The sequence below is a fragment of the Varroa destructor genome, unplaced genomic scaffold, assembly GCF_002443255.2.
Source record: "Varroa destructor unplaced genomic scaffold, Vdes_3.0 BEIS01000005.1, whole genome shotgun sequence".
NCBI classification, from domain to species: Eukaryota; Metazoa; Arthropoda; class Arachnida; order Mesostigmata; family Varroidae; genus Varroa; species Varroa destructor.
Window position 1 is genome coordinate 24,459,964 of NW_019211458.1, and position 23,647 is coordinate 24,483,610.

General features: G+C 39.7%; 2 protein-coding genes across 10 annotated transcripts; one reads left to right on the forward strand and one right to left on the reverse strand.

Annotated features, from left to right (window-relative positions):
- Positions 1–642: 642 nt before the first annotated feature.
- Positions 643–14,123, reverse strand: LOC111251421 (mitochondrial import receptor subunit TOM7 homolog). 6 transcript variants are annotated; one of them, XR_015329325.1, is made up of 7 exons: positions 14,109–14,123; positions 9,598–9,730; positions 8,992–9,172; positions 4,746–4,831; positions 3,151–4,240; positions 1,331–1,379; positions 643–743 (listed from the first exon to the last, which is right to left on the reverse strand). XR_015329325.1 is itself a non-coding variant. In XM_086991502.1 (3 exons), the coding sequence occupies exons 1-3, from the start codon at positions 3,266–3,268 to the stop codon at positions 728–730; spliced, it is 183 nt and encodes a 60-aa protein (XP_086847628.1). In that variant the 5' UTR covers positions 3,269–3,381; the 3' UTR covers positions 643–727. The 6 variants fall into 6 exon arrangements, 2 of the variants coding, with proteins under 2 accessions (XP_086847628.1, XP_022663718.1); XR_015329326.1 differs by lacking the exon at positions 9,598–9,730; XR_015329324.1 differs by lacking the exons at positions 8,992–9,172; positions 9,598–9,730; positions 14,109–14,123 and adding an exon at positions 5,497–5,511 and having other exon boundaries at positions 3,151–3,462; positions 4,092–4,240.
- LOC111251418 (uncharacterized) lies at positions 9,585–23,647 on the forward strand. Of its 4 annotated transcripts, XM_022807981.2 has the most exons (6): positions 9,585–9,719; positions 10,175–10,305; positions 12,920–13,102; positions 14,580–14,776; positions 19,677–19,852; positions 21,427–23,647. In XM_022807981.2, exons 2-6 carry the CDS (start codon positions 10,287–10,289, stop codon positions 23,201–23,203), a joined length of 2,352 nt encoding a protein of 783 aa, XP_022663716.1. In that variant the 5' UTR covers positions 9,585–9,719; positions 10,175–10,286; the 3' UTR covers positions 23,204–23,647. The 4 variants fall into 4 exon arrangements, with proteins under 4 accessions (XP_022663716.1, XP_022663715.1, XP_022663713.1 ...); XM_022807980.2 differs by lacking the exon at positions 10,175–10,305; XM_022807978.2 differs by lacking the exons at positions 9,585–9,719; positions 10,175–10,305 and adding an exon at positions 10,836–11,374.

Consider the following 23,647-nt stretch of genomic DNA (forward strand, 5'->3'; position numbering starts at 1 on the left):
CAAAAAGATTTTCTTGACTTCTAACAATTTTGTTGTAAGCGGCAATTTTGTCTGAAACTTGGCCAAAGAATGATACAAACAGGAGAATCACGAACAAAATCAATCAGTGTAGGACGGTTCCTGGGAGACTTGTACATCCAAGTTACCCTCCAAAAATCTAAAACTATACGTAAACCTTAACCGGTTTACTTATTTCCTCTTTGTAGCTAGCCTAAACACAGCACGCTGTACCACTGTGCCTGTTTTGTTTACTTCAGAGGATAAATGGCAATGTATAAAAAATCGTATCCGGTCGAATTCTTCTATTTTCGAAGTCTAGACAATGTTGAGTTGGAGTGCGGAAATGAATCGATCTGTAATTTTCCGCGTCTAAGAAATTTACACAGTGGCTTGTGAAACTTCTGGAGCTGTTTAACACAGACATGATCGACGGTACAATCTAACTTCGTCTATTATTCTCTTTACGGCTACATGAGAAATTCCGATTGTTAGCGAAATATTATTCCAGAGGTTATTTCCACAGAATAGAACTGTAGATTTTAAGTTTAAATATTTAGAACTGAAAAAATATTTAGAATTGAAAAATATGTTTAACTAAATATACCTTTCCCCTCAAGTATGCATAAAGCAAAAACAACGCTCTAATTGAAAGGAAATTTATTGTTTTATAATATTATATTTAAAATGTATACATTGCGATTCTTCTCTTCCAGTAAGGTCTGTTCCGTTAGAGCCAGAAGAGGCTGGAAAAGAAAGCACAAATCGTTATAACTTCACTCAGTACTTCACGATTCACAAAGCCATTACACGCTCTTTTTGAATAAGAGTCTGTATAGTCAACTAGTAACTATAAAATACTGGGTACACTAAATAAGCTTCGTACTAACAAATTCGATTTTTAAAATGAAATGAGCTTTAAATCAGTTCTAGGACAAGAAAATGTCTGACACTTTTGCTAATCTGATTTAAGAACGTCGGCTTGGCAAAGCATTACAGAGTACGTGATTTTCGCCCGTATTATAACTAGATGTATAATACTGCGACGTGCAAAGGTCAAGAAAATAATAATTACTTACCGAAAGAAAAAGGTGTTTTTGTAACTTGTATCATATGTGATGCTTCTAATATCGTTTATCCAATAATAAACAACTTAGCTTTCACACAGAATTACTAAAAATACTCTATAAGGGAGTGCTTACTTGTACCTTTTTCCTTTACTCTAAAGAGGTAGGTATATTTTGCGTTTGTACCCAAACATTTTCGCTTAGGTTACGAGCTGTAACTTCGTATATACAAAAATTAAAGATTATAACATTATTGTTAAACCTGCCTTCCTAGGCTGAGCTCTGGCATGCCGGGTTCGGTCCCCTTCTGAAAACCTGCAATAGACATCAAATGACAAAAGTCTATTATATTTTCGTTAGCGTAAAATTGCGTTAATGGTTTAATAAAGTAAAATTGGTTTACCAAGTTTATTAAAGGGAATAGCTCAAATGACACCGTCATTGCTAACACGTCTAAGAATCAAAACACATTCTTAGCTTAAGAGCTCAAATGAAAAAAAAAGCTAGTAGTTTAAAATGTGTGTTTTCTCCTTGCAATAATGGGTTTTAATGAACGTACGGGTGACTATGCTGTTTTGCCTTCTAGAAAGCGGTTTGGATAGAAGACTAGTCCATTAACGCTCTCATCTCGACAGGCGCGATTACACCCCTCCACCTGCAGCAGTCGTTCAAGTGCTAGCACAGCCGATGTCTTCAAACAAGTGGCCAGCTCTTCTGCGCTAAGGCTACCCGCTTCTTCTATTAAAGATACAATTTTATCCTTCCATGCCGACTCATCTAAACTTGATAACTGCACTACCCGTAAACCTGACGTGAATGTAGTTAGTTTAATTGGGTGCTTGATGCGTTCTAAAGCCGCTAACATATCCTCTGGCGAAAGCAGTCGGAGGCCCCGCGCCCGATTAATACGACAATACGCTTCCGTAAGAGAGATCATTCCAGATGAGCTTTCGCAGACCGGAAGAAGTACACAAATGATCTCTTGTTGTAACTGATTATCACCGGAGTACCCTACTTGACTTCCAAATTCAGTGAGACCAATGGAAAGTAGCTGACTACGAAATTGTACAGTTTCATCGTCGGTGAGTCCTTTGTCTTTTGATTTTACCATAAGCTTCTGCGAAAGTTCGACCATGTCTTTTGCTGAGGCCATCAAATTTGATAAATCTTCAAATGCTGCTGAAATATACAGATCCGTTTGTTCGGCCCTAGTTTGAATTTTCTTCTGTATTCCACCGATACCAATTCCATGTCCCTTACGAGCAACTCCGTACAGCCATTCCTTAGCACAAAGAGCAGCCTCCAATCTCTGTAAAAAATCCTTGCATCCGCCACCTCGAAACGAAAGTCGGAATGTCAGCTCAGAGCTGACCGCAACGATAATTTTCTCACTTTTCGTCCATGTGCCAGCATCGAATGAAGTGCTCAATATTTTATCTAGATTCATCGAAAAAACCTGCGGACCAATCCAAAGCAGGCGTTGGTTTGTCAACTTCAAAAGGCCCCTTCCATGAACGAGGTGCTTTTCCTCGTACAGTGCAACCAAGTCTGCGGCAGTTACTACTCGTTCACCTGGCAACATTGCATCTGCGCTGTTCACCCAATACTCTGAGAACGCCATCGTTTTGCTGAGCGCTTAACACTGCCTAATCACGAACCCACAAACATCAATTGAGGAAGTGATAAGCTCCGATGTACACAACCGCTTCTATATTACTCAATCACACCACATCACTATTCACAAATTATAAATCGAATCATTTCTTATTGAATTTGATCGTTCACGATGCACCAGCAGGATTAGCTGGGTATCAATCAAAGCATCGTCATAGAACCAAAACAAACGTCAACTCCGCGGAAGCAAATCGACGGAACCGCGATGCTTAAATGAGATTCTTGCTTGCGCACTTACATGCAGAATATGCTCGAAGGGCATACTTGCTGTGGCTGCCGATTCAAGTTCTGCGCAAGTCATTTGAAATATTTCATCGAACTAAGACTAAAGTTGTTGCTGTTAGTAGCACCCGCCGGCTGGAAAGAGAGCCAGCACATAGGCAAAATGTTGTCTTTATTAGATTCAACTTACCGAGGTAGACGACTGTTGGTATGAAACCCCAATGGAAAGCGACTTTCCCAATCTCAGTCACGACTAGGAGGGCAGATCTTATCGGGCCATTCTTTGGTTTTCTATAAACTTTGTCCATCGTGACGTCTGGGTATGCCTTTGCGACAACCAGCCTGAAGACGTTGAAACAATAAGAACTAACTGACCTTTCGGATCAGTGCGAAGTGGCAGCTACTGAATGATGATCATGGTCACTATCTGCTCGAGTTTGTATGGAATGAGGGCGGTCAACAATCAATGACCTAGCTTCAACAAGATCGTATTGAATGATGTCTAAAAGAAAGATTTTCCCATATTTCTCGCTTAGTATCTCAAAGTTGTGTACATTTAAGTAAGCAACACATATGTTATGTACCTTATTATACAATTAAAGCAATTTGAATGAACAAAGAAAGCTATCGTTATGTACAGATTTCTTAGTTTACACAAGTTAACAGAGACGAGTAAATAGTTGATTTCTAGTTAAACGCAAATAGTTATATAGTGCTGTGTACGTAATAATTCTTTTTCTCCTGTTGGGTATAGATAATATTTAGATTCGATTTCAAAGAAGTAAAGACTCATTGACAAATATATCTTTGGGGCACATGTTAACCAAAACTACATTGACAGATATGCCCTCTATCGGTTCTGTTAAACAAATTTACATAGCAGTTGCAAGCAGTCTATTTTCGTTCAGTGCTCTTTCACTACGGACAGCGTCAAATCGGCTTCGCAACAACAATAACAGTTATGAAAAATAGTCAGAGATTAGACTAGCGAGTTATGTTCATATGATTTGTTTGTCAAATGATTTGGGAAATATCCTTTCTTCACTCTTGGCCGAATGAGAACCGTCGTCAAATCAAGCTAGACCCGCTGCTCGCAATAAAAGGCCAACATATTCTTCAAATCCTACTAACAGCGTTGTCTTAATTTCCTAATACGCCTCCAAGGAGATTTCCCAGCCCGAACATGGAAAAAAGTCTTTTAACCACCCCTAGGACACCTTGTATTATATTGTCACCACGAAGAAATCCCCCAAGCAGACCACCGAATAAACTGCCGTTACCTACAATGACAAAAAAATTGTTGTTTTTTCTGTTGTTAGAAGACATTTTGCTAAATTGCGTCTAGAAAGTGATCTGCCCTAAACCAAATCACTTTCTAAACATAGACACAAATATGAACAAATTATTATTATTATTATGGACAAATATGAACGCATTAGGTCTATCGCAGTACGACAAGTTACTAGTAGCATTTCGATACTATTAAAATAATTTATTAACGTACGTCTTACTTTTCCTTACTAACATAAAATGTATGAGCACTATTCGTATGCATATCGTATTAATAAATACGGGACACACACAAATAAATCGAGTATTTAGAAACATTGTTCAAACCTATCGGGGGTTACTAAGCTCCGACCCATTGAAATGTTCACGATTTCTTCCTTGAGTCAAACAGAAAGGGCAGTTTCCCTGAGAAGTTCTATTGAATTCAACTATTTCGAGTGAGGCTTTGTGACATATACGAGATTTCATTTCTGCCGTCTAGCCGTATCTACTCACCGGACGTATGGGCCGGTCGCGAAGCGTTACTCATAGGATGTAGTCTCGAACGCATCGCATTTATAGTCATATCGAAAGATCTTTATCTGAAACGATAGTATTGCAAAATCTCAAAAGCATGAGTAGCATTATCTGTCTCGGCCCATGGTTTAAATATAATCTTACATATGCAAAAAAGTTGCCGGACTTCTATATAGTTGTTTATATCTGCCGTTGGTATTGTCTACCGAGCAAACGGTATCGCTAACAAATGAGCATGTTATGAATCGGTCCAATGATATATTCGAATTAATTGATATCGTACATAAGTATAGTATATGATATTCCAGCAATTGGAGAACTTGCAACGATTCATCAATTGGAACACGTCGAAAAAAATTAATAACCTCAAAAATTAACTAATCATCTTGATATAATTAACTAGGGTGCTCTATTTAGATACGATAAATAGGCGTTATTCATAGGGCTTTGTCTGATATTTAGAGGTTGAAGGTTTATCTAGTTATTGACCGGCCAATAGGCTCCATCTAATCACGACCCATATAGTATGAAGTACATGGTATTAGTAGAAGAAATCACAGATAAGTACGCCACCCGAAATGCAAACTCTAGAATAAATCCATGATATACTCAACCACAGTCTTTACAACAGAGCCTTATGTGCCGTTCCAGCTCTACCTCCGGAACCATTAGACGACACCTTATCCCGGCTCCGTAGTATGTCCTTTTTGATAAGTTATCATACACTTACTTTGAAGAATTAGCTTCTTCCTAGTGCTGCCGTAATTAGCCTTCTTCTGAATAATCAACCTTGTTATTGCCGCAATGCACTTTTGACACTGGCTACTTTGCATCAATGGAAGAGATAACTGGTTGGCTTTTTGAAATGCTCGGTAAGATGGATTTGCCACGTGGTTAGTGGCCGTCCTCGAGTTGCGTTTTAAGAGTGCAATTGGTTTCAATTATATTTGTAATCATCCAATTAGACGACACTCGAGGTAAATATTTGAGCTTCGGCGAAAAATGGGCCATGTAAATATCAGCTAGAATCAATAATCCCTGAAAACGGGTTGGTGCTATATGTTAACAGGGCAAAAAAACGGAGGACACGTATTAAACAGTAGTTTTTTTAATCTACACTTGAGAAAAGAGATGTGAAATTGATATGTTGCTTAGCTACATTCGACAGCACCGGCAAAATTTACTGTCCGCCTTATCTACGCCCAGTTTAGCCTGGGCATTAACAGACATTTCATTTTGTGCTGGGAAGCCGAATTTCTCCACCGCTTCGTCTCTGGGTAGGACTTTGATTCAGTGGCGACGCAATGAACTCGACCTTTGGCCGACAGACTGAAAGTTGAAAACCCAACTGATCATAACGGTAGAACAAGCTGAAATTACTAACTATTATCACCGTTTCTCTAACAAATCATACTCGTCGTGTCCTCTATGTATGCATAATACATAGTATATATTATAGTGATCATTTTAACTCTGTAACACGTCCTCTAAATCACTCTCAAATATGGAGTGGTACGCTGTGCTTCTACCAGAGAAGTCAGATAGCGTTCAGAGAAATGCGTCTGTGAACTACTACTCTACTGTATTACGCGGTTTCAACTTGGCGTGAAAATGCACTTTTTTATTCTGCTGTGTATAATAATCATAGTGAAATGTTTATTTTGTTTCAGATTTTTTTTAGTTAAGTTGAGGTATTTTCGTGGGATACTAATAGGATAATCTAGCAAGAAACGCGCTAATATAATTTTTATTTGGTCCAAATCGGTAAGTTGTAACGTAATTCATAGACATAAGCATACTTAGCTTTAACATTGCTACTTATAGCTAGCTGTTCTCGATGTCGATCTCAATTAATAATGTGCTTCAGACATAAACTGTTAAAATTTAATGACTGAAGCATGGCGATTCAAATTAAAGTACATTTAAATGTATAAAGTTACTAAACAAGTAAAATGAGGAGGAATGGCCGTATGGATGAAATAATTTCTTTATCACAGCAAAGAATCGAATTGCTGAGACTTTTTTTTTCTCGTTTTATAGATTTCGAAATTATTCACGCTTTAAGAAAATTCAAAATATTATTTGAAGGTGCTACATATTTTCAATTAGTTCAATGGATGGCAACAGTCAAACATACAACCCATTGACATAAAAACTGACATTTAAAGCTGCGAGAACCGAAATCGACAAACAGGTCTAAAGCGTTAATAGTTTCAAAGATTGAATCAGAAAGATGCAAGCTTGTTCTATTTAGTGGTTGTGGCCTCGAACTAAAGGTTCAACTTACAATTCGATTTGTGTTCGTAGTAAAAATAACGGCAGCGTTGCTCGGTGGAGTAGCTATGTTGGCGAAACGCTTCAGTTGCGACTTTTATGGGGAGAAGATTTTTCTAAGGGACGCAAGGAGGCTGTGTGCTCGACTATAGATGTTTCATGTATAATTCTAAATAGGGTGATGTGTATTTACATATAAAACATATAGCTGTATCATATAATGGTAGTAAAAGTTCAATTTGACTCGTGCTAGTGTATAGCTATTTGATCCTTTACAGATTTTTCCTGCATACAGAACAAATTTAATTATGTGCCCCTTTTTCGGTCTCGGTCAAACTAGTTTTCAACTAGGTTTTTCTCGTACAAAAACATGAAATTTCAGAACATAACATGGTGAACAGTTGGTTTAAAGGTAGGCAGAGATATATAGTAAAGATAAGAGTGGGTCCGATAACCGAGATTAATGCTCGACCTATTTCATTTGCTGAAAAAGTGTCTTGCCTTGTTCCGTAGATCTATGCTTGTTTGTCCACTTAACTCTGTAAATTATTGTCAATCCTTATCGGTTGCGTTGCCGCGGCTATTCAGTGTTTACTGGAATTTTTTAGCGTGAAAAGTCACAACATCGTTCCGAATTTCTTCATTGCCATGTGCCATGGTAACGAGTTGTTTCTGAACGAAAAATCTCTGTTAAGTGCATGTGCCTGCCTCTGATCTAACCCATCACTGAACTGCTCTACTTCGCCGAAATTGTGCTGACGCGTTAAAACGCTTGTTCGTTACGAGACGCGTTTGCGGCACACAGGAAGACCACACCAGCATAGTTCAATAGTTGCTACCGGACGGCTCTTTGCAAGAAGCTAAATGTAAACGAGGATTTCCGACGCTGACAAAAAGGTAAAGCTGGACAAAAGGACAAACGAACTCATGCTGAAGGAGTAGACGTCCTGTCTAACCAATTTAGACTGATAGGAATCGAGGCTCGCCTCACGCCGCGTACAAGTGAAGGAATGACGGCTTGGCAATGACTTGAACTCAATTCGGCCGAACCGTATTGAGTAACAGTAGCTGTATTTAAATCGCAGTGGTTTATGATTGTAAGTCAGTCAGTCAGTCAGTCAGTCAGCCAGCCAGCCAGCCAGCCAGCCAATCGAACCAAGGTTGTTTATCAGGTGAACATGCGCATGCAGGAACGGTGGACGCAAGAAAGTCGATTTTTCTGCGTTATTTATATAACGTGTTGCTGTGAAGCGTTTTTCATAATTGTTAAATTATGGGGCTATGTGAAACAATGAAGGGGATAGCTGCATAATCGGTTCTGTCTTCTATGAATTGCTCGATCAATATGGATTGAAAGTGAGGTGCTATCGATAGATTATGGGTAAGAATAATCTTTCAAGAGAATGATCCGTCTGAAGTAATGGCCACCAAAGGTTTAACAGCGGTATTTTAACAGTTTCGACATTTTTAATAGCAGAAAAAGCTATGTTTGTTTCTCGGAAGAACTGCCAGTTTAACCATTCTATTAAATATTCAGTCTGTGCTAGCGTAAATATTATTATTTTTTTTTGCAGTAGAATGCAATGAAGACATCTTTAGTGTTTAACCTGCATAATAAATATGGGGTGTCACTGCGTTAATTTCACTACCTAGCGCAATACGTTCACCAATCTATTTTGATAACGCAAACGCCCACATCGACATTAGACGTTTACAGAAAAAATATTGAAGTTATGTCAAAGCGAATGCTATTTACGCAACTGTATTTACAGAATCTGACCGACCAGAATGCTTTTGAGTGTGTTGAGAGAGCCCTAGACCTCTTATTGCCATGCTAGCTCTACTGTAGCATTAAAATAATCTGCTGTGAGTATTTCAGAATATTATTTAGATGATCAGTGACGATGATTAATGACCGCTGGAAAATAAATGGCAAAAAAAAATTTCTTACAGCAGGAGGGCTGTGAAGCCATTGGTTGCCGCCCTGTATCACTATCGTCTGATCGACATTATTATAGTTCGATTGCATGGGTTTCTTCGATGAGAAACTGGTCTAGCCGTAGTGAAAAAGACAGAAAGAAGTAAAACAGCCTGATCTTCGTGTAGGACGATGTCGATATGCGCCAGAGGAACTGAAATGGCAACGTCATGAGGGTTATCAAGCAAATAATCGATATCGCTTTTCCTTACCTACAACTGGTCAACAACAGAACAGGAGATGAACGCCTTCGAAGCTGCCCTCGGTTAGCGGCATTCACAGCGTCGGACTCTTACTTGATTGGCGTTTTTGCATGTGTTTTTTTTTTTTAGAAAAACAGCGATGATCACGAACGAGACGCTCTATGTGCTGGATATCGGTTAATAGTGTGACAATTAGATTCGATAGAATAATATTAATGATGGTTAACTCACAGTCAATTGAACTCTTATCAGATCCCAATATTTGCAATAAGGTTATTATTAAGTGCTTCAAATCCTCTTTGTTGATATCTCGTACAACGTTAAAGATAATGTTATCGTTTGTTCTCAATGTATTGTTTACAGTTTGTGTGGTTACATCATTTCTGTAGGAGTTAAAAAAGGAAGAAGGTTCTTCGGCGATGACGGGAGCGGTAACGTGGCCTCTTGCCATGGGGGAGTTTGAAGCGGCGTATCGTCAAAAAGAAGGTCCCCTTGTCGGTAAGTGGCACCTACTCAAATGATAAATTTACTTAGAATAAGTTTGGAAGATACAATAATATATATATATATATATATATTATTGTATCTTCCAAATATATATATATATATAGCTTTGAATACATACATGCACATTTCTAATAAACGAAAACTCGTGCAAATATAACAAACATTCACGTCCTAAAGTTCATTGTCGAAAGTTAAAATATAGCTTTTTCCCGAACCTTGACATAATCTTACGAAAGTTATGCGGTATAACTAACCTTACTGGTTCATCATAAGGCAATTTCATAACAAGGCAAATCTACTGGCGGTACGACTTTTGTATTTGTAGTATTTATACATAGTTGTCCCTATGGCATCCTTATACCGCATCTAAGTGCAGCTTCTTGGATCCTAATGAATTGGACAACGCACTGCCGTCGCTCATAGTGCCACTGTGATTATTATTATAGGTTTAGTACCGCCAAGCATCGTTCGACCTAGGGACGGTAACTTCTAGCTTTAATTCTTCGAACAGCACGTCGGATCGACGATGATCTAGCACGTATTAGTAATTTACGCAATATGAAACGAATCAGACGCGGTAAGTGGGATTGAACAACAACAGGGACGATTCTAACATGTACAAATTACTATAAACTTAATCCAATGCTTTTTGTTGTCTGTGTACATCTCTAACGAAAGATAAATTGATAGCGACAGTTGATTTTCTATTGAAAGCTCTTTCTCTATTTCTATCTGATACGATAATTAGTTGTAACATGTTGTTACAAACTATTCTCCGAGTAAGTTTTCGCTAGTTCTTACTTAATTTCTTGTTCCCTGATCCAGGATAGACCTTATAACAACACTTAAGTAACCTTGCGAAAGGTTGGCGAACAGCATTGGTGCACCGTGCGTGAGGTTGTCTATGATTCAATGGTATGCTGTAATATTTTTCTGTGTTTTTAGAAATGCTAACGGCGTGTATACGTTTGTATACGAACTGCCCCGAAGGTTGGGGTGCACAACTGTACGCACGTATGCTCGTCAATTGACGACTTTAGCCTTCTCTTTGAGTGAGGAGGTCTGAGAGAGAGTTCATTGTCTTTACGCTAAGGCGCAAGATCATGCTGAGGGCTAGTGAGTTCAGTATCGACGCGGTGGCGGCGACGTTGTTCCTTTAGTTCTCCAACCGCACTTTGAAACCACAGAAGCTGAACTCATTAAGATTGACTTCAAATGAACGCGGATCGATAGGAGAGATTTAGAAGCCGCCGCAGCAGCTAGGCTTCTTGCGTTGGCAGCAGTGCCATAACGTACGAGATTTTGATACGTTTAAAAAATGATTCAATCCATCTTGTCGATCCATAACACGCTGCAGTGTATCGTGTTTTAATAACAATGTTTTACGAAACCAGGCTTGCTGGGAATTAAACAGCACCAATAATAGACTTTTGATGGTTATATCAAGGACAAGATGATAATCATACTTGACGTTATTCTTGTCCTTGCGGCCGGTACTGAACCTGTAACGGCAACGGGCCGCTGTGCTAAGGGGCAAATTGATTGCTTGGGTATCTTCAAAACGTGCATCTACCCAAGTGATGTGTGCGATAAGCATAAAGACTGCCGCTCGCTTATCGACGAAGAATTCTGCGAGTGTTACTCGGGTCAGTAAACACTTAAAAGAGACACTGTGGCAAAAATGCATATCACACAGTGTGAGTACAAAATTGTCAAGTACTCATTTAAAAAGAGGCTAACTATTGTTTTATTTAATATTATAGCAGTTTGGCAAGCGTTCAGTGTTTTCTTAGAGAACTATTCATTATTAATCATAGATTGAGCGCAGGTGGACCCGATTGTCTTCGTCATTGAAACAGCTCTGGAACTCAATCGTAGGAAGAACCCTCAGTTAATTTGTCGTTTTGTCTTGGATTTTTTGGACCATTCTAAAGCTTTTATCTTGACGTGTGTTTTATGAGCTTTGAAGAGATGGAAAAGTCAAGGGGATTAAATGTAGTGAATACGGAGACTTAGGGTACACAAGTACCCTATAACAAAGCACTACAGGTAACAACGTGTAAACCGATGTATTATTGAGGTGAAGCAGCTACGAAACGTTCTCCATAAGCTCAAGCCGACACGATCACGCAACCTTTTTAGCACTTTTTGAAAAAAGTTTGGTCGCTAATTTTAATCCTGTGGCTTTCTTCAGTTCGGGTTCGCCTTTAAAGGAATGCTAGGTGCTTTTGTCTTCACGACTTCCCGGATGTCCTCATCTTGTTGCCTATGATGACGTGTTACTTTATTTTGAATAAGGTGCGGGTCTTTTGAGACTGTTGCGGGCGGGTCTGTATTTGCTCGAAATTCAGCTCATGGTGCCCATCTCGTCAGTCGCGAGACTGGTAGTACCATTTGAACAATCAGCATCAACTCACAAGCCGTTCTTCCGAAACCTTCTACGTCATTAGCATTGCTTGTGAACATTTTATTTCGTTTGTAACACAAAACACAATTCACGACCCTTCGGAATCCCATTTTTGTTTTCTACAAAATAACTAAACATAGCAATAAGTCACTTACTTCAAAGTAGTTGCAAAATAAAAAACAAAAAGAATACTATATTATCGAATTACTATTATATTATTGTTACTAAACTTCAGTATCAAAAATAAGGGTTTAGGATCTCATGCCCGGTGCTGGTGTTAAACATAGTTTCAAGTGGCACAAAGCGGTACGCGTCGAAACTCGGTTTTGAACTTAGACCATTTTAGCTAACCCTAACTTCAGGCAGACGCGTTGTCACTACATTATCACGGGAACTGAGCCTGCAAATAGCAGACATGTGAGTAAGTGTGGCATCATAAGTGCGGTCACTGATCGGCTATTAGCCAATAAAAATTGGCTTTTTTGCCAGTACATTTTTAATCCAATAGTATACAGACAGTATCTGTCGCTGAACTGAAACAGTTTCAAGCAGCTCTATTTTGAAGAGCTCATTGCAGGTTTGTTCCAAGTCCTGCTTATCTACATCTGCCTATTTGCCACACTTAGGACAAACTTTTCCTGAGATTAATCTCGGCTAAGTTCTAACTGTACAAAGTAAATATCAGGCTTCTTTAGACGTAGATTCAAATATGGTGCCTTTGTTTGCATAATGAGTCTAAAAGAAAATGATAGAATTCGTTCAATTTTTACTTCGTTTCATGTAGACAAGGACTGCGCATCCGATACTGTATGCGTGAACCAGTTTCCGAATTTAGGTAAAAAGTGCGTAGGGCAAATACGATGCCAAAAAGGAACGCGGCAGGTCGGAATACATTGCATAGACATGGACGAATGCGAGGAAGGTACTCACACGTGTTTGGACGATCAGCACTGCAAGAATACATTTGGTGAGGAACTCTATTCCGTAAGGTTTTTTTTTCCTATAAAAACGCTCGTTTTGTCTTGTGTCCTTTTCAAGTTACCTTAGCGTCGTCATAAGCACACGCATATTACAGAAGCACCTTTTTTTTTTTCTAGATATTTCATCACCATTTCGAACATTTCTTGGATAACATTGTATCCCAAATTTGTACAAATAGTATTCTGCACGGCATAATAGTATATCACGGAGGAGTGGCAGTTGTAGTCAAGTAATGTTTTCCTAAAATGTCAAATTACCTGTGTAGCAATCATCATGTGTGGTAAAGTTTGTCTAATTATAATATACGGAGGTCAATAGTATTGAGCAACTCGACCTATCTATTCGTTGAACTTAGGCCAGCAATATGTGTCCAGATTACGATTTGTCAAATGATCGATTGCTTCCATTTAAATTTCCCTATATTTCTATTATGGTTATATAGGACCGATACACCTGCCTTTATACCTGCCGCTTTTTATTCATATAGCTCAAAAAGTCTTCCAAAGGACCATCATCTCTTTTATATGCTATTCGATAAAATGCGATAGGCATAGGCTAGCATATGCCTATACTTTTTCTAGGCTGCTAGCAACGAATCTGCAACGAAATTTAATTATTTCTGATTAAATTATAATCGTAAAAAATAAATAATTATTCGTTTGTGTATCTTTGATCTTTTATGTACATATTAAGCGTTCTGGCAGCTTCTGGATAGCCATGTACCTACCATCTGCGTCGCTCACATATAATTTCTCTGTCTACGACTTTTTAATACGTTTGTCAACAGTTACTTTTTTAGAGCGTGAAAAACCTTGTCATCGCACTGACTCTAAGTACAAAATGAATCAATCAAGAGAACAAGTAAGTTAAAGCCGATATTGGATATTGATGGGGTCAGGCATTGTTATCAAGCAACCGTCCATAAGCTTCTCGAGGAACTCAAGATAGTGGGTTGCATGCAGTGTTGCAAGTCGTTTTACGTCCGAACTTACTCGACAGAGTTGATTTTTTTCTTTAGAATTCTCGTGTTTAGTCTCCCTTCAGTAGATGGCAGAAATTGAGCCACCCCTCGTTTATGACGACCATGTGCTCCAAGCAGATTTTCATTGATTAAAGTTTTACGTGAAATACGCCGCATGCACTTTCAACTAGTTTGGAATCAACTCACAGAGAAATTATTTTTCACTCACTTTCCGCATTTCGGTTATAATTCTGTAATTAGTCACACCTAAAATTCCACTTTTGACCAACTGAGCCTTTATACTCTGCTTTCACGAAAGCCTCTTAGATTGCGGTAATACATTCCTGTGCTTTGAATTCAAATCAGGTAAACTTTAATCTGCTAGTGGCGCGAAGTTCAAAAGTGATTCAGTCTAGAAGTCTGCCAATTCTCTTGTAATATATATATATATATATATATATGTAGTATATAAATTTTACGAATTGCTTGCGTTTATTTGCAGGGTCATACGAGTGTATATGCAAATCTGCCGGTTTCAAATTAAATGAATCCACGCGGGAATGCGACGATATTAACGAGTGTCTCGACGAATCACTTTGCGATCCACCGGGCGTATGCCGCAACACGCGGGGTGGATACAACTGCTCATGCCCGGAACACCATATTCGTGTTCCGAAAGTTCCAAAGCTGCCTGAAAAGGTAAAGTCGGAAGCCTTTACTAGTTACTTCCATCATTCCAGAAAGCAATTTTAGGCTCACGGCCCCACGATGTTATATAGTATTAGAAATATGCGGAGCCCAAACACCAGGAATTCATGGTTTAGAAAGTAAGGATGTCACAACAGCCAATAAATACATCGGTGGTGAAGTCTGACTTGTATGATGACCTAGCATTTTATTTCCTTCAGAAAATATATTTCACTGCTGTATTCTGTTTGTCTGATGATTCTACTAGTTTTCTCCTATTTTAACTAGCTCGTGCTTTTAATTGAATTAAACCATTACCGTGGCACCATTGACCGGTGATACTCTCGAGATTGTTCAACTATCAACAAATGACGTAGGCCTCAATTTTCAGAACATTATAAAGCAATATTATAAAAGAAAAATACTCGAGACGCCAAGCAATGGGAAAACATCAATTATTTGGGAAAGTTCTCGACCGTTTTTAAAAAAGACATCATATTACCCGCATTATGGTATTAAATGAGAGAAATCGATCTCTCCTAAAAATTTAGCTTTGTGTTCAGCATGCGGACTCCAAAAAAAAACTAACCAATTTATAAACTGGGATGTTTGATAATTTCTTGACCGTTTTTGAGAGAACTGCCCGAAAAAAATTAACTTATTTTTAGGAAAACGTTAGAATACGCCTTTATATCTCTCATATTATATAGAAAAGCTTGTTTTAATGTTTATTTGTGTTCAAAAAAATATCAACTCGAGGATTTGAACGCAGAGACTGTCTAGTAACAGCACTAAACGCATGGTACTGTGTGCTATAAAAGACATATTGCGCCACGTCTTATGCAGATATATGCAGCTCCCTGGCAAATAAAAATCCATATGTATTGTGATAAAACCCATTTACTGAAAAACGAATAATTATGTGCTTGTTCGTCCCGACCGGTTTTTTTCAAGCTTCATTAGTCATAGCTCACATATTATTAAAGTTAAGATCGATCTTTGCCAACCTTCTCTTATAAGTGCGGATGAACCCTAAAGAGGCATCGCATCTTTAAAAATATAGCTGTGGCACCTAGAAAGTAAATGTATTTATTCAACGATAGACGATACAGGCATGTGTAGACCTGGTTAAGTCTTTCGGGTCGCCTCAATGAAAGCTGTTTCCAGACAGTTTGGATTCCGCAGAGGCTACCTTTATTGCGAACAAGACTAGTGCCACGCGCAAAGGAAACCTCGGTGGCGTACGTATTTTTATACCCGCAAGTATCGTTCATCAAATTTTGTCCATGATATGCTTTGCAAAAGTTTGGCCATCCATGGCCAGGGTCAGGCCCAACGTGTCAAGGCTATTCGCGTACTTCATGCGTACGTGTAGCATGTCAGAAACAGCGCAGTGGTTTCTACGGCGTTAGTTTATGGTCTCTGGCTCATTCGTGTTCAGAACAGTCCAGCTTCGTCTCAGCATACTATCGTCAAGGCAGCTTGACGAGAGTATGCTGAACCTGAAATTGGCTTCTCGTCCGGAAACAAGATCGTCAGCGTACAGAAATGTTTTTACCTCTCTTTCTAGATCGTGGCAGGTTCGTGAGCAGCAGAGAGAATAGCAGAGGGCTCAGGCTGTTACCCTGTGCAACGCTAGTTAACTGGCCAAGCAATTCCAACTGGATTACCTCTACTCACTGTCCGTACTATCGGTCTGATTAATGGCAGCATCTCCTGTGCAACTCCGCACCTTATTATCTAGTTTGTCTCCGGGGGCCATATCATATGCTGACTTAGAATCTATAAGCACAGCAAAGAGCATCTGTTTTAACTTACGACAGGCACAGTGTACCTTCTAAAGCAATATCGTGCGAAATCATGATTGTTCGACGAAAGTTCATGATCAAGCTTTCAAGAACCTCGCCAACCGACGCGTAGTAAGATGACTCTCAATTGCCCTCCATAATTCGAACGTTTAGGAGGGCTTCATTTCAGCTCGTTAGTAAACAAGTATTAAATAGACCTGTCCAGCAATTGGACGTGTTAGCTGTTTCTCAAGTGGTCATTGTGGATCAGGTTGAAATTATTCTAGAAAACGTAGTACCTCAAACGTAGAGAACTGAGCCGCCAGCTCCTAGGTCATTATAGAAATTTGGTCATCCCATGTAACGTGCATAAAAACACGATTAGTGAGATGGGAACATATTTCTGAAATGTTCTATTAGCTCCGTGAGGTTTGTAAAATATAATGTTGATTTCCCTTTTCGTGCTCATTTATATGGCTCGTATTATACTGACCTGTTCTCTTTCGGTGCAGGGAACTACTAACGATTAGACTCAAGTATTCGCCGATATCAACTTTTAGAAAAATACAGAGCAGCTTCATAACAAAGTGGCTCTCGGTCAATTTCTGCGTCAGGCATGATGCAACAGCGGCTAGTTTACAACTTATATCAGACGGTACTGGAGCGGCTTCAAGTAAGTTAGAGGTAAATTTAGCACTTGGGTCAAGATGTCGGTATGAAAAATGATGTACGTATTTCGTGGTACCGGGAACAGGGTTATCAATTCGGGGCCTAGTTCGGTCGAAATCAGCACTCGCTCCAGAGGTCGACTCCAACTCTTCTCGCTTACCGGATTATTTTTTTCAATCGAGCGCTTAGGTCTCTAAAATGGGATGCAAATATGTCGACTACTGAACTAATATAACCCTCAAATGGTTGTCGGTTGCTATCCGAGAGACAGGTGGTGTTAGCAACAGTAAAGCACGGGTCCTTCCCTCTGTATCCCTCTGTACAACAAATGATTTTGTTTAACTTTACTTTTTCGTCTCAGCCTGCGGTTCTCGGTTGTTCCGAGCTCCGACCACTGCTTTGCAATCGGCTCTAGGACCCAGCTAGGATCGGCTCCCTCTGAAGTGCGGTTTATTGTAACAGGACATTTTCCGAGTCTGCGTGTCCGCTTAGTGCCTGTGTGAGGAAAACTGCTGGAATCGAGAGAGGCAGGGACGTACACCGCTTCTTCTTCCAAGGCCTTTCGCCGCCATAGTGCTGTCTGCTATGATGGTTCTGACGTTGGGGTGGGGATTGACCACGATCAGACGGTCACTTTGTTGAAGTTTATTCAGGTTAGTCAGTGTCTGTCACCTAGGGGCAGTGGCGTTTTTGTCTGCGGTCATTTGAAGGGCCTCTTGGAGATGTGCTCGTATAAGCGCGACGAAGGGTGAATCGCTACGCACAGCGATTGACGGGACGGCATCGTTCCCTGCATCGCATTTAGCTGAGAAAAGGACAACACATGGAGTTCAGAGTCGGATCGTTTTGAATTTGAAGTCAAGGGTATTTGACCGCCGTAGCAAAAAAGGTGTTCTTTGAACTCCAAGCACCCCAGGTAATTGGTCTGCAAAAGGACCATTACAAGGTGAAAGTGCTGCTGATGCACCTCGCGACTTTCGACTATGTTAGTTATAACCATCTTCCTTGTTTATCGAACGCGTACGAGAGTCTTTTACGAGGGAGCTCCTCTAGGGCAGGATCCACCGGGTCCGTCACCTTGTCGCACATTATCAACTGCGATTTCCTAGAGGCGTGTGCGGTCAGCAGAAGGATTCTTCTTCGCCATGATGACCGTGTCGGTCATTTCGGGGTTCGATCTACTAGTCACAGGAGCTTTTCGTATCTCTATGAGATTCCCCAGGTTTTGTATTATCCTCATACTATCCATAATAGCTTTATGTAAACATTTGAATATATGCAATCCGTCTTTGAGGAAACGTGAAATTTCAGCTAAATGTATTTCTTCGTCTATTTTGTTAACAAAGTCTTTAGTATTGAGGAAGCATTCATCTGAAAGCAATTGTTTACAACATTACATTGTACTGCACATGCGTATGTGGTAAATGTTTCGAGTTTAACGCCCGACTCTGCTGTTAGGCATTCCATCAAACGCTTTCTACAAATAAACAGTGAAATCTGGGACCCCGTCCAACAGTAAATAGGGCTGTTTTTTTAGCTACAATTCACAACACATAGATCAGGTGGCACAACGAGTTTATTAACGGCCAATATTCAAGCTAGTACTATTCGTTACAACGTAACCGATAATGTTGGAAATTTGATTTTATTTACCAGCTTACCGTTATAAACTTTAGTTTCTATCCAGCATTCTAATCTACGCGATTTGTTTTTACTATCCGTCTGATCGAATACGATATTGTTCTTGGATTTAATGTTAATATCTTGGTGTTTTTTTTTACCTGTAAGCCATACACCAGATTGCGTTTTGTAACTAAATCAATTAATTTTGTTAGATATAAAATGTTATTTATCATATTGTAAATAATATGACTGGTTTTTCTAAATGACAAACCAAATGTACGAAAATTTACTCGATAGTTTTACAGGTGGATCTATTAAAACAAATTAAGTTAAGTCCCTCAGCTGTCGAAAAAAAGCATTTTCAAACAGAAGCATACGTTTATGTGGAATCGATGTATGAAATTTCTACAAGAGCGCTTGAAGATGATCGAATTATGCACATTTTCGCACTATCATCCCGCAGGATTAGTCCTGCCTCGACGAAATTTTTTTAAATGATCACGCCAGTTACCAGTTTATTTATTAGTTTACACAAGATTATTTCCTTGGTAGCAATATCTTGTATAAGTTCTCGCAAGCTCCTACATTGTCGTAACTTGAAACAACTGTGATTGAAAACTTTACGCTGTCTAACTATTATAGAGGAGAACAAAAATATTCAGGCCTCATAGTATGACATGCGTTACTGAAGCACTGTGTCAGTCGTGGCTAACCTGAATCGTTATTGATTCCTGTGAATTGTTGCTTAAAAGCATCTTTGAGTTCATCTGGTTTCAGTTATAGCTAATGGTAACGATCTAACAGACACACATTTAATAACATTTCTGGAATAGGGTTTCTTCTGTTCGAAGACAGACTATTGTGCGAACGTAACGTGTGAGGGTCCACTAAGGTGCCAAAACGATGGTTATGGGAATAGCTCTTGCATTTGTCCAGAGACGACTCACGAGATGCTCAACGGGACGTGCATCGATCGTGACGAATGCTCAGGACCTAATCTGTGTCAAAGGTATGCCTTCCTATTTACCACAGAAAAAAAACACGCTTCGCTTAATCAATGTTCAACTCAGACAGAAGTAATAATTTTTCATATCGTCATCATTTTTTTCTATGCTCTATATAATCCACGTTCAGTATCTCGTAGCGCCGTTCAGTTGACGTTCGACACAGATTATCTAATCTTACTGGCCAAGCTTTGATAAAAAAAAAACTCCAGCTCGAGGATAATTTTCAGCTTCTGAAATCAAAATTAATGTTTCGTACGCAACACTAGCACTATACGCCGTTCACGTACTGTACACGGAACATTGACATACAGCCTTATAGCGCAATAGATGCCGCATTAGGCATGAGAAGGCGAGATGGCCAAGCAAACACAAGTAGCCATTCGAACTGCCAACGTAGACGTAGGTTTATGCATCGTGCAATCAAGCTGTGAGGCTACTTCGCAGGTTGCACTTCAGCCAGCCGACCTTCAATAAGATTCTCCTGGGTTATACGGCATTTGTTCATTATTCCGGCGAACGAAACCCCCTAGCGGTAGCTTCTACATATTTTGTAGACAGTTCAGACGGTTTTTACAGATAAAGACTCGGACAAGCGAATGCCCTTTCCTTTCCATGCGAAAACGATAGGATACAATATAAATACTGCGTTGAGTCGGCTTGTAAACAAAGCGCGTTTCAATATGAGGAGCAGTAGGCTGAGTTCTGCTAACTTTATGAGATGGCATCAACTCAAGACGATACAAAACCATTTAATGGCTCTCAACAATTACTTAACGCTTATTATTATAGCAACAACATGATTATGATCACCAGCCGACCGCATCACATAATTCTATTAATTATAAAAGGCATTTAATCTATCTCAAGCTTAACTCTTGATAGAAAACGATTAACTTTCTGCTCGTAAGTTATGCACTGGTATCCCGTACCGGCCGTGGAGAGTCACTTATGGCTTAAATGATCATATAGATAATATCCTTCAAACTGTGACGATTCGGCATGCTCAGAGCTCTCTGCCGTAAGTTTAACTTGCAATGTTATTCTAGTAGCTACAGTGAAAGATATACAGCCGTAACTTTTGGTGACAGTATTATGTTTGTAATCCATCTTCAATAACATACAGTAAAGCGAAGCGTCTATGCAGTCAATGGCTGTGCTATCGCTCATCTAAGTTTTGCAAGATGTAACGCCCTTTTGGCCATGTTGCATCAGAGGTGATTTCTGTTACATCGTCGACTATTTATATAATCGAATCTGTAGCAGTGGCTAAGTTTAACGGAAACATAACTTATTGAACCGGAATAATCGTTTTCTATTAAATAGTTTAAAAGTGCATCATTTTTTTTTCATTATCGCTTCTTCGTAGCGAAAATTAGTTGTGCTCTCAGCCTCTTACTTTGTTTAGCCTTAATAGTTATAGATTTTTCGTTTGATTTTTGGTAAATTTCTATTTCAATTCCACACTGTGAGTAAATATGTCCCGGCTTCGTTCTACACAGGTATGATTGATTTATCAAACACATAATACTACTAATACACTTTTAAGTAATATGTCTCATTGCACGCTATGTTACAGGATTATTGGAGGTTCAGTTTGTAAGAACCAAAACGGTTCGTATGCTTGTATTGCGTCTCCATCATGCAATAATGATGGACCTGTTGTTAAGGTCAATCAAGACGGCATCTTAGAGGTCGAGGTACACTGTCCACAAAATCGGTCAAGCGAAGCTAATACACGCAGGCCAAAAGAGACGTGTGTTAAGGGAGTATGCTTCTGCGTTATGGGCTACATTTTCGTAAACGATAGCGTAGGCTGCGTCGACATCGATGAATGTGCCATGAATCAAAGCGATTGTCCGAAAGAACTCCAGTGTAAGAATACCGATGGAGGTTTCGACTGTGTCTGTCCTATCGGCTACCGGGAAAGAGCACTGCAGCCGGTCAATACTATGACGCCCTATTACGACACCATAGAATGCGTTGACATAGACGAATGCTTGTTGGATCTGCATACATGCGCGTTCAAATGCCGTAATACGGTGGGGTCCTATGAGTGTATCTGTAAAGCCGGCTACATCAGTGACATAACGAAGAAAGTTTGTCTACCTTTAGGAGGCAGCTCGGTACTCGTCGTCTCGATGTTTGGAAGATTCCATCTGGCAGAAATCGATTTCGAAACAGATGATCTCAACTTTGTAGAGCAGAAAATGCGTTGCGAGGTTGGCGTCTCGACAATCTTTACTTACCACCAGACACAAGATCAGGCTTATTTCGTCAGTGAAGATCATAGGTCTATTTACCGAGGCTTGCTGAACGAAAGTTGCACGCGCATCATCTCTGATCGCAACGACATATCAACGTTAGAGCTGGATTGGGTTTATGGGAAGGTCTATTGGGCCGAAAGTAAAGGAATAATGGTATCCGAGATGAATGGGCAGTACATAAAAATTATTCTCGGATTCGAAGCTGTCATTTCGAACATGATCGTAAACCCGTTCAACGGATGGCTACTATTCACGTCAGAGGGACGACTTTGGCGGGTAGGTCTTGACGGAACTCATATGAGCCGCATCTTTGAGGAAACAAATGTTACGTCGTTGGCATTCGATGTTGAAGAGAGCAACATTGCGATTCAAACTGATACCAAGCTAATGCTCTGTCCAGAAGACTTCACCGATTCTCAGGGCTGTAACGATCTAGCGTATGCCTACGGTGTCGCTAATAGTACGTTAACTCTTGTTGACATGTTTGTTGATTTCGCACTTTTGGAAGATGACGAAAACACTCTAACAATGATCAGCCGCAATGGGAAGCATATACGTCGTCTGGCAGGAAACCATACGACTTTCAAGTCATTGCGAGGTCGAGTACTTCATACGATGAAACAACCGGTTGGTGGCCATAAATGCCGTATGCAGTGCTCACATCTATGTGTTAATTCACCTTCAGCTGGACGCTATTCCTGCCTCTGCCCCGACTTCGGTCTTCGCGAAGGCACTGCTGGTTGCACGGAAATTATAAGTCACGAATTTTGCCAAACGGAATCAGCAATGTTTTCAGTCGCGCTGTTCGTCGCAGGCCTAGCGACGTTTGTCATCGGTGCCTTATGCGTAACTTACAATATGTACGTCAACTATGGAAAAGGTACCATTAAGAGTCGGCGAGGAAAAACATTTTCAGTGAGCAGTCGCAACTCAAGCACTGCCGACACGCAAATAATGTGTTTTTCAATTCATGATTCGCTCGAAAGCGAGCTGGACGGACGTCAGTTTGTTAAACATGAAACGCCTTCAGATATAGTGGGCAATCAGCACGATCAATCAGTATGTCTTCAGGGCTTTGTTTCTTCATGAGATCTAGGACGAGAGCAAGATGTAGGACAACGTTTATCTATGCAGACGCGTCAAAGTGCTATAAATCAGAGAGAAAAAAGAGAGAAATACAGAGTTTGCTTTACTGAGGGCTCAAAACTCTACCATGTCCTGGAGAGATGAATTTCACAAAAAGTTTATTGATGATTGGTGCTTAGAAATGGAATTATGGAAAGGGAGTAAGTTGTTATTGGGTTCCTGCCGGATGTATGGTGACGCTCAATAATATGAGGCTCGAAGTCAGAGTATTTTTTTATAGAGTTATTTTATAAGCTGGCCCAACTTTATTCTTGTTGTAAGTTACGCTTGCTCAAACCCGTTTCAATACTTAGCAGATCAAAGATGCATAAGCATGTACTATGCGAACATTGAGCCTAGTCTGTAAATAAAGGTTTTCTTTGTGCACGATAAGTATGAATATAAAAA